The 16,881-nt window shown below is 43.4% G+C and overlaps 1 protein-coding gene across 4 annotated transcripts in view; it reads left to right on the top strand.

Annotated features, from left to right (window-relative positions):
* Window positions 1-16,881, top strand: part of KIF24 (kinesin family member 24) — a 62,834-nt gene that overhangs the window by 43,501 nt on the left and 2,452 nt on the right. For 2 of the 4 annotated variants that reach the window (XM_055087246.1, XM_028494062.1), the window contains exons 8-13: window positions 565-686; window positions 1,509-1,614; window positions 7,410-7,481; window positions 9,413-9,522; window positions 13,233-15,437; window positions 16,682-16,871. In XM_055087246.1, the coding sequence (XP_054943221.1) occupies window positions 565-686; window positions 1,509-1,614; window positions 7,410-7,481; window positions 9,413-9,522; window positions 13,233-15,437; window positions 16,682-16,871 (2,805 nt within the window). The remainder of the gene's footprint in view (window positions 1-564; window positions 687-1,508; window positions 1,615-7,409; window positions 7,482-9,412; window positions 9,523-13,232; window positions 15,438-16,681; window positions 16,872-16,881) is intronic. The other 2 variants (XM_007100737.4, XM_007100735.4) reach the window with 1 other exon arrangement.

Here is a 16,881-nt window from a genome sequence, read left to right as displayed (position 1 = left end):
TTTGTGGCCAAAGGGACCCAAGTTAGCCTTTACTCCCATTTGGAGGGGCAGTGGTCTCAAGGGAAATCATGGGCTCATGGCAATTGTGATAACTCATCACTTCCATGTTCCCACACATCAGTCCTGGTCTCCTTTATGACTGCATCGTGGTGGAACAGGTGGACGTGATCATTCATTCTGTGATGCACATTTCTGTCCTTTGCTTCGGTTACTATGACAGATGGGTATGATGGGATCTTACTTTGGAGCCAAGTTATGCCCTGGGGATTTTAGTCAGGATAAATCCATCAAAGATATTAAAAAGAGTATATGAGATCAAGAAGTAAATTAGCTCTTGAGCTATTGAATATTCTCCCCCAAGATTAGTATTCCACATTGTTTTCATTGCTCTTGGGTACTTATTCTGTATGATTTAGAGTTTAGGCAGCTTTCCTCATAGAGGGAAAAGACTGCAGTCTACTGACAAAGCTATATGTCTGGTCTCTACTGCTCTCAGCCAACTCTTAGGAGCCAGAGGGCTTTGTTTACTCCTTGCAGAAGTCACCCTGTGGATTTTATTTTCAGGTGATCTTGAAGGGCAGCAAGGAGCGCAGCACTGGGGCCACTGGAGTTAATGCAGACTCCTCCCGCTCTCATGCTATCATCCAAATTGAGATCAAAGATTCAGCCAAGAGGACATTTGGCAGGTGAGCTGGAAATACGCAGGGAATCGCATTGTCTGCCTTTCCCTAACGTGACTTTGAAATATGTGTTGTCAACAACAGGGCATCCTGCCACTGTGGAGTTCTTTATTTCAGGGATACACAGTAGAGTTATTAACTCTGAAATAAATCATTGTACTAAAGTGCCATCAGTTGATTAACCATGAAGTAATGACCTATTGTTGGTCAACCCTACGTTATTAAAAGGGACATTGATTGCTTCTAACGTGAAAAACAGTATCAGCAGAGGAATAGTAGGAAATGCATCTCAGAGAGCTTACAGGCAAAAAAAGAAAAAAGAAAGAAAGAAAATTAATCCATCCTTCTTGAAAGAAGCCGTAAGACAACTGGGTACATTCATTGCCTCTCTGGTGCTATCTTAGCAAACTCTGCCACAGTGATGGATGAACCTATCTCACCTCTGAGTAATGAATCTCTTTTTTTTTTTTTTTTGCAGGGGGGGTGGGTTTGCTGGAAAGCAGCCCACGGAAGTTTCTATTTAATTATCTAAGTGGTCACCTAAGTGATTTGCATTGTGGTCATTTAGCCTTATGGGAAGAATGTTTAATTAATTTCAGTCATACTTTCTCACAAATGATTAAAACCAACAGAAGGGTCTAAGTGAACAGTGCCAGCAGTAACTGACAGATTAGAATCTTGCAATACTTTTGGAAAGCTGACAGTAATATCTTTTACTTTCCTGAGGATGGGTCAGTGTTGATTTCTTCCTGGGGTCACAAAATGCTGGCTGATGTAAAAATAAACCAAAGCCCCAAAGAAGTCATCCCTGCTGTGTCTTTTCTCTAGGATCTCTTTTATTGACTTGGCTGGCAGTGAACGAGCAGCAGATGCCAGAGACTCAGATAGACAGACAAAGATGGAAGGTGCGGAAATAAACCAGAGTCTTCTGGCTGTAAGTTGTTCAAAACCTTTAATCTAAAAATCATTCTTTAGAGATTTTGCCCCTCTTTACATGCAGCCAAAGTAAGTGAGGGTGGGGTGGAATAAGGCAGTGGAATTCCAAGGTTGGAGACGGAGACAAAGGGTGCCCAATCAGATTCTCGTCAACTCTTCCTTCTCTCCCTGCCTTCTCTTCCTCTGGTCAATCCCTGACAATTAGGAACAGAGAAGTATCTCTGCAGTTGCTTGAATGGTTAACTTAGGTACACTTTCTCCCTCTCATCAAGTCTTAAAATTATTTTTTCAAACATATAATAGTAGAATAAATAGTATAATGACCTCCCAAATACTTGTCCCCCAGCTTCAACATGTGAAAAATCTAACCAACCCTTTCCTTCCCCTGGTTGGATTATTTTACAACAAATCCTGTCATCATATCATTTCTTCCGCAAATATTTAATGATGTATTTCAGAGATAAGGACTCTTATTTTTTAATATAACATAATACCATTGCATACCTAAAGAAATAAATATTTAATGATACCTGTTATCCAGTAAGTGTTATAATTTTACCAGTTGTCCCATAAATGTCATTTTACAGTTGATTTATTCAAATCAAGATACAAACAAGATCCTCGGATTGCTTTTGGTTGATATTCCTCTTTCATGCCATATCAGTTCTTCCCCTCTCTCTTTTTTTAATATTAATGTATTTGTTGAAGAAAACTCAAGTCACTTGACTTGTGAGATTTCCCACATTCTGGATTAGGCTAACTGCATCGCATGTTGATGTTTAACATGGTACTCTATCCTCTATTTTCTATAAAGTGGTTAAGATTTATATTTGTGCTGTCCAAAATGGTAGCCACTAAGCCACATGTGGCTATTGGGTACTTGAAATGTGGCTAGCCTGAATTGAGATGTGCTCTAAGTGTAAATTACACATTGACGCATGTAAAATATCATTAAGATTTCTTCATACTGATTACATGCCAAAATATTATTGGATGTGTCAGATTAACTAAAATATATAATTAAGATTATATATTTAATATAATATACAATTAAGATTATATGTTTAATATAATATATAATTCCATTTGGTTTTATTTCTTTTATTTTTTTCTCTTTTTTTTTTTAATTGGGATATAGTTGTCTTACAATGTTGTGTTAGTTGCTACTGTACAGCGAAATTAAGTAGAGTTCCCTGTGCTATACAGCAGGTTCTTATTAGTTCTCTATTTTACACAGACTAGTTTTATTTCTTTTTAATATGGCTATTATAATAAAATTACATATATGGTTTGTATTTGTGGCTCACATATTTTGATTGGGAAAATGCTGATCTAGAGGCTTGATTAGATTTAAGTTCTGTTTTTTTGGCAAGAATAATTCATGAGTAGTTCTTAGACTTTCTATAGGAACACATCAGGAGGTACAGAATGTCTGATTATCTCTTTTTGTGATTTTGAAGTGTTATCGGTCTAATTCCTCCATTACTGTGTTTCCCGTCAACCTTTTTCACCTTATGGTTTTAGCAGCTGTCAATGAGCCTTATTACTTTTATCCATTGCTTCGTTAGGGATTCCAAAATGGTGATATTCTAATTCTAATATTCCTTCTGTATTTATTAACTGGAAAGAACTTTCCCCCAACTATCTGATTATCCTGAAATATAATTCATACAATGGAGGCAAGATAAATGCTTGATTTTTTGCCTTCACTCACCAGTTTTCAGAATGAGTTGATGTCCTGGTAACCTAAACATGACCATGAGTTTGTTGTTGTTGTTTATTTTCTTGTTTGTTTTCATATTATTATAAACTCATGGTCATCTTTTTTTTTCTTCTTCTTCTTAAATTACACATTTTTGGCCAGTGGGAGTCTTTTCAAATATGTTCCTACTAGTCCCTGGCTTTCTGGTATGACTCTTGTTTGAATTTCATCAATAGTCCCACTAATGTTCTTTTTTGGGTCCAGGATTCTATGTTACATTTAGTTATCATGGGTTTGTAGTCTCCTCAGTTTTTGTCGATTTTGACCTTAACACCTTTGAAGAATGCTGGCCAGTTATTTTGCAGAATGTCTCTGAATGGCTCATCTTGTACGTTTTTTTCCCCACACCTTGAATCAGCCATTTCTTCAACAAGCCTTGGTTTTAGAGGGAAATGGTATTTAGAGACTATTTAGAGTGCTAGTGGTACTTACACTGTTAGTCCTCGCTTCTAGGCCTTTTTGGTGGACAGAGCTTGGAAATAGGTGTTTTGTTTTGTTTGGTTTTTTTGGCTGCATTGGGTCTTTGTTGCTGCGCACGGCTTTCTCTAGTTGCGTCGAGCAGGGGCTACTCTTCGTTGCGCAGCTGGGCCTCTAGGTGCGTGGGCTTCAGTACTTGTGGCTCGTGGGCTCCAGAGTGCAGGCTCAGCAACCGTGGCGCCACGGGGTCAGCCGCTTCCTGGCATGTGGGATCCTCCCGGACTAGGGCTCGAACCCATATCCCCTGCATTGGCAGGCGGATTCCTAACCACTGCACCACCAGGAAAGCCCTAGATTTTTTATTTTTAAGGTAAAAATATATCAGGGATTCATACTAATAAATTAATTCAAAATTAAGACTGCAGGATTTTTGCTTAACTTTTTAAAATTTATATTTCTCTCCCTTTTCTCTTATGCTAAAATTCTTAGTTCCTAACAACATTAATATAATGTATTTGCTCTACTTCAATATATATGTATACCCAAATCATGTTAATATTAATCATAATATGATTACTGAATTCAGATTAAGATTTCTTTGCAGTTTCCTTTTTACCCTTAAATTGTATCCCACTAGGGATGTACAGTCATAATACTGTGTTGCAAAGTCACTTGAAATAATTCTTCTCTGTGTGTTTAAGCTTACCAATTTTGTATTGAGTTAAATTTATAAAATAAGCCACATTCAGAAAAGGCTAGTGTTCAACCCTGTCCTCTCAATCCTGTTACCTCTCTCCCCTTAGATAATGATTTTCTACCAATATATATGCTTGTATTCACCCCTTTCTCAGGAGGAAAAAAAAAAAGGTAGCATACTGTAAGCACTTTTCTTTTTTCACTTAACAGTATCCTGGAGCTCACTCCATGGCTGTGTACAGAGACCCTCATTCCTTCTTATAGATGCATAGTCCTGTCTTGTGCCCCTCCACAGTATTTAAGTCCTTTTGATCAGAACTGAAATCTCCAGCTAGACACATTATTTCCAGCCCTCATGAGGGATAAATTGGGAGGCTGAGAGAGGTGAGAGAATCAGCATCTTTTTATTATTGTTTAAAATTTTTGAATAATTTTAGATTTTAAAAAAGTTACAGAAATAAACATGTAGCATTCCTTCACCCAGCCTTCCTAATGTTAACATCTTACATAACTATAGTAATCTAAATCAGGAAATGAACATTGATATAATACTATTAACTATCTACAGACCTTGTTTGAATTTCATCAATAGTCCCACTAATGTGCTTTTTTGGGTCCAGGATTCTATGTTACATTTAGTTATCATGGGTTTGTAGTCTCCTCAGTTTTTGTCGATTTTGACCTTAACACCTTTGAAGAATGCTGGCCAGTTATTTTGCAGAATGTCTCTGAATTTGGGTTTGTGTAATGTTTTCTCACTATTAGATTGAGATAATGAATTTTTAGCAAGAATACCACAGAAGTTGTACACTTCTCAGTGTATCGTATCAGTCAATATGTCTTATTACTGGTGATGTTAAACTTGATCACTGAGTTAAGGTGGTTTGTGCTAGGTTACTCCACTGTGAAGTTATGATTATTCCCTTTGTAATAAGTATCTTATGGAGAGATACTTTGAAACTATGCAAATATCCTGTTTACATCACACTTTTGCTGCCTAATTTTAGTATCCATTGATGATTCTTACCTGCAACAATTATTACTGTGGTGTTTACCTGATGAGATTTTCTATGTTCATCATTCTACATTAATTAGTTAGAAAGCTACTGTAAGAAAGAGCTGTTTTTTCTCTTTAATTTATTTATTTGGTTATTTAGTTATAACAGTAAATGGATATTTCTTTTATTTGCTAAATTATAATCCATTTCTATCATTATTTATTTTCTTGCTCAAATTATCCCAGATGGCCATTGGGAGTTCTTTCAAGTTGGTTTCTGTATCTTTTTGACATGCCCCCATCATTTTTTGAGCAGCTCCTTGTCTTTTGGCACTATAAGGTGTCACACACTCTTCCCTGCCCTAGCCCTGGAATCTACCATTTCTCCAAGGAGCCCCAGAACCAATATATTTGAGCATGTACTATATGCTAGTCAGTTTACTCTTCACAACAAAGCAGGTTCTCTTATTCCCACTTTATAGATCAGGATTCTGAAGCTCACGTTAAGTGAATTGGCCAAGGGTCCACAGCCTCTAGCTAGAAATCTTTGATTCTCATATTTAAATTTATGGTCTAGGAATTAACCAAGAAACCTAAGAAGTACCTGTGAAGTTGGAGAACCCTCTGGGGCTTGACTGTGTCTATCTCACATGGGCGATAGCATGTAAAGGGGTCTGAGAACAAGCCTTATAGAATAGGATCAAAATCTTGTGCTTTGTGAGGTGCACAAAGGTCCCCCTTTTTCTTTCCTGGGTATTTCCCTTGGTTTTCCCTTAGAGTTTAGTAAAGTCTACTTTCCATTCTGATTCAAGGCTAAAGGGACCCAAAGGCTCATAAGAGATTGACAGCCACACTTGGATTTGAGTACATAAGGGGCAGGTGTAACTCAGGGACCAGGTTTGGGTACCTGCTCGTCCCTTCTAGAGAATCTTCCCAGTGCTAAAGTTTGGGGATATTGGACTGATTTGTAATAAAAGAGGAAATTCCCTTACACCTTCTTATAACCTGGCAGCTTCTTAGATAGAGAGGGGTTAGTTGTGGGCATCTGTAGCTGCTGCCAAGAACAGCCACAGCAGACTCTCAAAGCTAATTACCTGTTCTTGGTGAACTCCCAGAACTGGCACTGCTAAGGGATTCCTTCTATTCTTTTCCCTCCCTTTCTTCTCATTTACTGCCGCTTAGCAGAGATGCAGGACTCAGAAATAGAAGATCTCTCCTCCCTGATCCTGTCCCCCCAACCCCTGCTCTTTCTGATGGGCATGTTGCCCCTAGAGATCTACATATGCAGGTTTCTGGTAGCACTAGTGATGTCCAATGAGCACTTCTTTGAGGGGCTTTGCCCAGGAGCAAGTGACATGCCCTTGCCTTTGGGCCACAGTCCCTCCTTTTTTTAAAATGAGGAGGTAGACCTAGATGATTTCTCAGTTCCTTCCCAGCTCTGACTCTAGAATTTCTCCTGTCCCATCCAGACAACTTGAATCTGCACTTGAGTCCATACCTATAGGTGTGCATGTGTGAGCAGGGAGGCGGGGGAGTAGTATAGTATTTTTCTATTTAAGTGCATCTTGTAGTTGGGAAGAGTGTGAGAAGAGGAGAGAAAGGGAGCTGGGAAGCCTGAACTGCCACCACATAAGCTGGACTCTGGGACCTGTGGGAATGTCCCTGGGTTTGTCTGTTCTACGCTATCAGGGCTAATTCTAGGATCACAGCCTTTAAATTGGGGGGCCCTTAACTAGGCACAGCTAGCACAGGATGATGTTTCCCAGTCTAGCTTGATTTTTCTTGTTGAACAAGAAACTACCACGGCATTTTGACTTCCTTTTGGGAATTGCATGACTGTGATTTATTTAAGAAAAATCTGACCTGTTATTCTCACTTTGCATGTGATATTTGATGTGCTTATTATTCTACCACTTTGCAGCTGAAGGAATGTATCCGTGCATTGGATCAGGAACACACTCATACTCCCTTCAGGCAAAGCAAATTAACTCAGGTAAAGTTATATATGAGCTTTGGGTTCTGGTTCACTCATGTGTTCCTTCTTCCATTCATTTATTCCTTCAGCAGAGCGTCCACTGCCAGCAAGGCGTGATGCTACCTGGAGTGGGGCGGGGGGAAGGGAGGGGGCAGAGAGAGGAGGGGGAGGAGTCACGTTCCTTCCAGGAACGTCTCAGTCTTGGAGAAGAAAGGGGCAACCTCAGGCAGGGATACCTTTAGTATGAAGCAGCCAGGCTCCCTGCGGGGCAGCAGTGGTCACCATCCAACAGCTTTCTGCTTATTTCTAATGTAAAGAAACCTTGTTGATTTAGTGGAGTCTCTGAGCCTTTGAAGGGGATGGTAGTGCAGCTGTACTTGGTACTTTCTTAGTTGTAAGACTTAGGCCAGTGTTTCAAGACAAAAAATAATGGCTGCAGTTAAAAAGAATGAGATAGGGCTTCCCTGGTGGCGCAGTGGTTGAGAGTCCGCCTGCCGATGCAGGGCACACGGGTTCGTGCCCAGGTCCGGGAAGATCCCACATGCTGCGGAGCGGCTGGGCCCGTGAGCCATGGCCGATGAGCCTGCGCGTCCGGAGCCTGTGCTCCGCAACGGGAGAGGCCACAACAGTGAGAGGCCCGCATACCAAAAAAAAAAAAAAAAAAAAAAAAAAAGAATGAGATAGATTTTTGACATGTCCTGACAGGAAGGATGACCAAGATCTATAGTTTAAAAATATGAAATGAGAAGAAAAAACTACACAGAAATTATGCATATGTTAGCTGATTATTTTGAGTGGTAGAACCATAGGTAATTTTTTTCTTCCATTTTTCTGTCACGAAAATGTGCTTCTTTATTAAATGGAAAACGCCAATAAGTGTGCATCTGTAATGGCTGCGGAAGAGTGGCCCACCGAGGGGTCTGCCTAGGTACAAACAGCTGTGAAGACAGTTATGGGCGCCCCTGGTTCCCTTCTGCACCAAATCCTGTGCACAGTAGGGACAGACTAGGTAGAAGGCAGTCTAGGTGAGGATCTGTGTATTCTAGGACAGGTTTTAACCCTGTGCAGCTAGACCGGCAGCCCCACAGGACCTGGGGCAGAACCTATAATAACATAGCTCCTTACTAGTCAGAATTGGGTTAGATTGTTTCTTCTCAAACATGATTTCAACCAGGGATCCAGGAAACCCTTCTTATAGGTGGTTAGTCCTGATTCTGACATTGGCTTTGTTATTTTTCAAAATATGTCCTCCATCCCCAGAAATTGTGTCCTATTTAATTAAAAAAATAATTCCACACATGAATCCACTTACAGAATAATATACCTTTTTCACTCAAACATAAGTTTTAGATCTTTCCAGGTACCTAAGTACATATATACATAATTATCTTTTATGGTTGTATGCAGTTTACAATTTAGTTTGTTACCTGTTTATAGACTTGTAGATTTTTCCAAATTTTACTATTATAATAAGGTAATGAATATCCTGTGTATACTTTTTTGGGGGGGGGATTAATTGAGCAGTTTTTATCTCTTTAGGATAAAGTCCTGGAAGCGTGATTGCCAAACTAAGAGTGTGAACATTTTTTACCAAATTTTTACCATATTGCCAAACTGCCCTCCCAATTCATGCTACACGGTATACGGGCAGTGTAGCAGTGTACAAGAGCGCCCTTTCCCTAGACCCTCACCAGAGCAGGGTAGTATGAGTCTTAATCTTATAGGTGCAAAAATTTTAGTTTTTTATAGTGGTTTGTTTGCATTTCTTTGATTAGTGGTGAAGTGAGTACCTTTTCTTTTGTTTATTGACTGACTGTGTTTCTCCTTTTGTGAATTACCTTTTTGTGGAAGGGGGTGAGGGTGACTGTGGCCCAGTGTCCTGCACACAGTAAGTAGTCAGTACGCCCTTGGTTAGTTGACTTCATTGACCTGCCTTCTGTTTCAAACAGGTTCTGAAGGACTCTTTCATTGGCAATGCCAAAACCTGCATGATCGCCAACATCTCACCAAGCCATGTGGCCACCGAACACACTCTGAATACCTTGCGCTATGCTGACCGGTGAGTCCCCCTCAGGTGGCAGGTCGTGTGTGTATGTGTGTGTGATACACACACAAGGATGTGACCTTGAGCTCCACAAGCCTGTTCTTGGGGCAGTAATCCTACTGCCAGGGGAATGTGCAATTGGTCATTTGGAGAATGTGACCTAGGAGGCCCTGCCATTTTACAAGTGTGAATGTGACAAGAGGAAGGTGACACGCTCCCTTGTTTAGGAGACAACTCCATCAGTGGCTTTTTTTTTTTTTTTTTCCGGCCGCGCTGCACGGCATGTGGGATCTTAGTTCCCCAACCAGGGATCAAACCCATATCCCCTGCATTGGAAGCGTGGAGTCTTAACCACTGGACTGCCAGGGAATTCCCCATCAGTGGCATTTAAATGGCTAGCGGGAGATGAAATATTTCTCCAGAGTGGAAGGCTTAGTGAGGTTTTCTTCCTGCTAGCCTCAGCTCTAATTATTAGGGATAGAATACCTATTATTTGTCAAGGCAGAAGTACTCAGAGCTGTGTAGGTCCAGAAGAGACCAACCTTGTGTTATAGAAGGAGAAACTGAGGTCCAGAAAAGGGTAGAAACTTTAAAAGGGCTCATTGGGAGTTGGTGGCAGAACTAGCACCTCTTACTGCCAGGTCAGGGCTCTAGTGACTTTGGTATCTGCCAGGGTCCCTCCCATCTCTTACCCTGGGGTCATGTGTCTCCTACATGTGTGAAAATGCTCTTATTACCATTCTTTCCTCTGGCTGCTTTGCTGCTGGTCCTGTCTTACAACACCTCCTCTTCAGTCTCCCAAGGATCCATCTCCAAAGTTAACAAACTATTTGAGGGGAACCTGGATTTTTTTTTTTTTTAATTACTGTTGAAGAATCTTTAGTATCCATGGCATTTTATGAAACTCATTGGGAAGGAAAGATAAGCTACCATCTAAGTTCCATGAGAACAAGAACCTTATCTTTTTCTCCACTGTATCTCTCCTGCCCAGACAGTACTTGGTACCTAGTAGATATGTAATAAATATTTGTGAATGAAAGGAGGAGCTGTGTACTTTATCTCATTTAAATAGGAGAGATCATTTACAAAGTGGCTACCAGAGTGGACTCTGGAGTTAGACTATCTGGGCCAATACCCTGCCTCTGCCGCTAGCTAGCTGAGTGGTCTTGGACAAATGTACAACTTCTCTGGGCCCCAATTTCCTTAATGTGAACAGGGATAATGATAGCACCTATCTCATATAACAGTTATGTGGAATCACTGATGCGATATGTTTGGAGGGCTTAGCACCACACCTGGCAAATAGTGAGCACTCATTATATGTTAACTTTAACAATAGTAATATTACAGGCATACTGTGGTGGAGATATTGCAGGTTTGGTTCCAGACCACCACGATAGATCAAAGATCACAGTAAAGTGATTTTTTAAAAAATATATACTTACCTTAATTTTAAAATAATGCTGTTGGAAAAATGGCACCAATAGACTTGCTCTATGCAGTGTTGCTACCAATCTTCAATTTGTTAAAAAAAAAAAAAACGCACTATCCACAAAGCAAAGCACAATAAAATGAAGTATATGCCTATAATAGGTCCCCCAAATAAGTTTCCTCGAGGAGGTTTTCTTGTTGCATGGTTTCCTAATGCCAGCACCCTAGCACTACTAGAAGACAGTGAAGACTGAGATCAGATAGGAGACATGGGATGATCCAAAATTGTTCCCTAGAAACCAGTATGGCTTCAAGTTCTTTCCCCCCATGTATCCATTACCCAGCTTCAACAATGATTAACCCTAAGTCAATCTTGTTTCATAACCCCATTCACTCCCCAAATCACGGACATATCAGGTACTTGAAGTAAGAACATCATTAAGGAGCAGAGAACAAGACTTTCCTCTCAGTGCCTCAGTAAAGGAAGATGAAAGTAGCCCTTTCTCAGAGGGGATGTATTGAGTACGACTGAGAAATTATTTGAAATAATTTTGGTTAAAAAATAGAATAAGTATAATAGAAATAATCTCTTCCATTTAAAGCAGTCTGACAAATTACTGAAAATAAATATGAAAGTCATTTGTTTTATGTGTTTAAATTAATTGTTGGTAACAATCCATACACACACAGGATGAGGATGATTTTATTGCTTATTTAAAATTTTCCTCTGATTTAAAATTTTCATCTCTGCACATACTAGAAGCATGTTGCTAAATAGTCCAAAAATAAAGTTCCAGCTGGACCCCTAACAGGTGTTATCAGAAGAGAACTCAGTAACAGGAGTGATTTTGGTAAAAGGTAGAGTACACTGGAAGCCTTTAGCATCAATGACCAAATTACATGTAAGATTTCTTCCGGCACCCTCAGGTTTCTAGAATTATTTACTATGACTGCTAGGAGGAAATTTTGGTGTTTCTCTTTTAACAAAACTAATAGCTCAGATTTTTATAACAGGAAGTAATTTGGAACCATCTAGACTTGCTGTGGGACTTCTCAACCCATTCCGTGGATGTATGCCCTAATGCAATACCTCAGCAAAGGCCCAAGGACACAATTCATGTGTCTTTAGTCACATCCTATGTCTCTTTGCTTACTGTGTTATCTGCTTGCCTTGCCTCTCAGACCTAAAAGGAAGATTTAAGTCAGGTTTACTATCTGGTTTTCAGTAATGGCCAGAGGGGTCATTTGGCTACTATTGAGTGGATTAAAATCAAAACAATGGAAAAGACATTTTCTGGGAGCTTCCAGGCAGAAGTACTGCTCCCACCTAGGGGATTTCAACACAGAATCTACGAACAAACCACTGGAGAGTCACATTTTACTTGATGTCTTCTTGTAAATCCAAATTCTTACACTGTTTGTATTTTGTTTTAGGTATCACAGAGTGAGAGACTCTGATCTTGGCAACTGAATCCTAGCAGAGACTTAATTCTGGATTTTTCCATGCTCTCTAAAATTCCCTTGTAAAATAGAGCATGGTTCTCTATTTCTCTAGGGTGTGATTTTGCCTCCTAGGGGACATTTGGCAATGTCTGGAGACAATTTTGATTGTTGTGACTGGGGAGAAATGCTGCTGGTATCTCGGGTAGAAGCCAAGGAGGTTGCTAAACACTCCACAGGACAGCTCCCCACAACACAGAATTATCTGACCCCAAACACCCCTAGTCTAAGGTTGAGAAACCCTGTGAATAGACAGGTCATTTTTCCCTTAATGGAATTAGAACAAGCCTACTTATTTCCAGAGGGCTTTTGCTTCTTGAAGTGCCCAGCAGGTTCGAGGGAACTTATTTTCTCAGAGAAGCTTGAAAGGAGGTGGTTGCAGGGAAAAGAAGACTCTGATCATGGAAGAGTGGGTAAGGGGTAGACACTAGGCTCCTGAGTTGGCCGATCTTCAGGAAGCGTGGCATGGGCCCTGTGTGGGCATAGTTCTGAGACTAGCTCCTCTGACCTGGCCCTCACATGGGACTGTGGTATTTCCAAAACTCTCCTGATCATGGAATACTGGATGCACACTACTATCCTGAGAGAAGACACTGGTCTTCTTTGTTCAGGTAAAGAAAGGTATTTCATGCTGAAATAGAATCTCCCCATTTCCTCCAATTCTCTCCCAGATAAAAAAGTAATTCCCAGTCCTTGTAATAGTTTTCTTTGGTTTTTGTTTTCCCTGAAAGCTATAGGAAAGAAGTTACAGAACATGCAAGAATGCACATTTAACATAAAATGGTCGTTTACAGGGTCAAAGAACTAAAGAAAGGCATTAAATGTTGCACTTCAGCTACCAGTCGAAATCGAACATCTGGAAACTCTTCTCCAAAACGAATTCAGAGCTCTCCTGTGGCCCTGCCAGGGGACAAGTGTTCTCCCAAAAAAGTCAAGCTGGGGCTCCAACAGTCGCTCACAGTGGCACCTGGCTCCACGAGAACGAAGGCCCATCCTCTGGCCAGTCACCCAGCCAATATCCCTTTTGCTTCTGTACCTAAGGCTCCTGGTAAAAGGGGTGGCTCCAGAGGGAGTCCTCCCCAAGAGTGGGTCATTCAAACTAGCTCTATCAAAGGAACCATGCGGCCTGGACAGTTAGCCAAAAAAAGGGCAGAAGAATCAGCTGCATCATGCTCTGAGAAAAATCCAATCGGCAACAAAATTGCCCTTGGGTGGGGAAGCAGGGCCCCTGGCCCAGGAGAAGAAGCAGTCCGTGGTAAGCTGCCCTCCCAGTGCAAGAAAGTGCAGACTGTGCAGCCAGTGCAAAAGCAGCTTGTGTCACGAGTTGAGCTCTCCTTTGGCAACGTCCACCACTTAGTAGAGTACAGTCAGGGCAGCAAGGGGGGCACACCTACCAGGCCTGCCTCTGAAGCTTGGACAGACATCCCTCCACATCAGAAAGAGAGGGAGGAACATTTGCGCTTTTATCACCAGCAGTTCCAGCAGCCACCTCTCCTCCAACAGAAGTTAAAGTACCAACCACTGGAAAGGTTTTTATGCCAGTCCCGGCCTCCAGAGGGGCAGCTCCAGAATGACACCCCTCCTCCCTTCCACTCTTGTTGTGAGAGCCATGATGGAGCCCAAGCTGAGGACCTGGATGACAGTGATTTCAGTGAAGATTCTTTTTCACATGTCTCCTGTCAGAGGACCACAAAGCAGGGAAACACCCTGGAGAATAGCGAAGGCTCGTTCTTCCTTCATCAGAGGGAGCAAGGTCCTGAGGAGCAGGTAGCCGAAAGGCGGCAGAGTCTGTTTTTTAGCCCCAGGACAGAAGGTGACGAGAAGAGTCTAACTGGAAGCTGGATGTACTCCAGGGACCCCGCAAGCCACAGGATAGCACTTGATCACGGCCGCAGCCCAAGTCAGGTGCCCTTGGACTGGAGCAGAGAGGAGGACTCCACCTCCTCAGGGCCTCCTCCCAGAGAAAACCTGGCAGAGAAGCCTTACTGCTCACAGGTAGACTTTGTATATAACCAGAAAAGGGGTGGCAGCCCAGCCTTTGACCTCAGACAGGATGCCTTCAAAAATGAGGTTCCTCGGCAGGCTGAGGGCAGCTCACCATCCCTGGAGGAAGATGGTTGCACTTTCTCACTATCCCACATCACAGTTCCTGGATCCCCAGACCAAAGAGACACAGTGAGCACACCTCTGAGAGAAGTCAGTGAAGATAGCCCAACTGTGGCGACCAGAACAATGAAAAACAGTAACCCTTTCCAAGGAGAAGACTCTAGAGGGGAATTAGGCACATGCTCTGAGCATGCTTCTGGACTGATGGCTTCCCTCACCGTGTCTCTCCTGGAGAGCCCAGACGATGAGGGCTCTCCTCCCTTGGAGCAGTCGGCCCAGGATGGAGCTGCACACAGTCTAGTGGCAGCAGACACAGGGGGGCCAGCTGTGGGTCACGCAGTGTCATCTGGTGATCAAGAGGCAGACCTGCCAATGTCTTCAGCAACTGAGCACCTGTGGCTCTCATCATCTCCCCCCGACAGTAAGCCTGGGGGTGATCTTCCAGCTCTGTCCCTGTCACCCATCCATCAGCACCCACCTGACAAGCTGCCCAACAGGGAGGCTGACCTGGGGGAGCCCTGTCAGAGCAGAGAGACTGCACTCTTCTCCCAGGGGCACTATGATGGCGATGCTGAGACAGAGCTGGCCTGTTCCCAGGGTTTCCCAGAAAAACCCTTCCTCACCATACATACTGGGGGACCCCACTCTGGGCCTACACTCACCCCCCAAACAGGAAGTAGTGATGTGGCTGACCAGCCCTGGGCCCAGGAGAGAAAGCACCTGGCAGGGCTTGGCTGGCAGGAGCTGGGTTTGTCCACAGACCCCATCAAGCCGTCTTGCTACAATGAGGACATCGCGTGGCTCAAACACAGGCCAATCCCAAGGTACTTAGCAAGGCTAGGCTCTCCCAAGACTGCCAGGACACTCCATCAGCCCGTCCTGGGGCACGCACAGTAAGTTGGACTTTCCTACCTAGACTTGAGCCCCCTTGGCACCCCTACTCCCACTACAGTTGAATGTTTTGTCTGTTCTGGGAATGGCTGTGGTTGGCTCAGAGAAAGGCTTTTTGTCCACCTTTTCGAGGGAGCCTGCCTAGATGCATCTGACATGAACAGCAGGAATAAAATGTATTGGAGCAGGCCTGCCAGGTAGGGTAGGTGGGATGTGAGTGAAAGAAGCTTGGGAAAGCTGAGATGTGAAAAGTGAAAGTGAAAGAAGGGAGGATCTGACCCTATAAGCAAGCCTAAGACCTATGGTGAGTTCAGAATCCTCTTCTTCATTCTGTTGGGTCTGTGTTCCTGGAAGTGCTCCCCAGGGACACAGCAGCAGCAGCCTTGTGACCCCAGAGCCAAGGCAGGCTGGTCACCTTCCAAGATGGTGAAGGTAAAAAACAGGGGCTGGTGATTTGTGCTGTTTTCCCCGAAGGAGTCTGTGGATGGTACAGCAGAATGAGAGAGCCTTTGAGAATGTGAGAGAAAGGAGGGGAAGAGGTCTAGCAGCGTCAGAGGCCCAGGAGCAGGAAGGCAGGGCAGGCCTGTGGGAACAGATGCTTCCTATGTGAGGCTGCGGCCCTCTGCTAGGGCTCCTGATACCTGGGCAGACCGTCTGCCAGATGCTCGCTGGGGCTCAGGCCTGGGCCTTGGGTGAAGAGAAGGGCGTGTAGGGATGTGCAGCGGAGGAGCCCACCTCTACAAGGTGGACAGTCTTGCTGTTTCCGTGGTCTCTATCCATCAGTGGAGTCTGACACAGTTAGGTCTAATAACCCTGTAGATGTTTCTAAATTTGGGGATCAGAGGATGGGGGGATGGTCAGTGGTAACCTAGAGTTTGGAGGTCACAAGCTAGGGAAGATAACATGCTGAGCCCAGAGGTTTTATCAGCTGGATTCTTCTGACGAGAAGGCAGATCCTCCAGCTTCTAGCTCAAACCCCCTTGCTTTGGTCCCTGGACTCCCCAAAGAAAGTAGAAATCACAGCAGGCTAGGTGGCAAGGCTACCTTGTGCCAAGTGTGCCAGCTGCAGTGGCACAGCCTTGAGCTTTCTTGCAGGGAAGATGTGGGCAGCTCCTGAGGAGAAGCAGCATCCAGCCCTGTGCCGCAGTGTACCCCCTAGCCCCTTGACAAGGCCTGAAAAGAATGGGTGAGGGGCAGGAGGTGCTGGGGAGCTGGCTCTGGTCACAGCCTCGGCCTCTTTGGGCAGAAGCAGCTCCTGGCCTGGAAATGAGGCTCACTTCCAGAAAGCTGCCCAGGAGAGACGGGAGGCCCGGAGGACCACAGCATCCCCTCTGGTTCCCAGGCAGGTACTCATCCGAGCACACCAGGAACAGCTGGATGAAATGGCCAAGCTGGGCTTCAAGGAGGAGACCCTGATGAGCCAGCTGGCTCCTAATGTAAGTGGTC

The sequence above is a fragment of the Physeter macrocephalus genome, chromosome 9 (assembly GCF_002837175.3).
Source record: "Physeter macrocephalus isolate SW-GA chromosome 9, ASM283717v5, whole genome shotgun sequence".
Classification (NCBI taxonomy): Eukaryota; Metazoa; Chordata; class Mammalia; order Artiodactyla; family Physeteridae; genus Physeter; species Physeter macrocephalus.
This window is presented reverse-complemented; position numbering and strand designations above follow the sequence as displayed.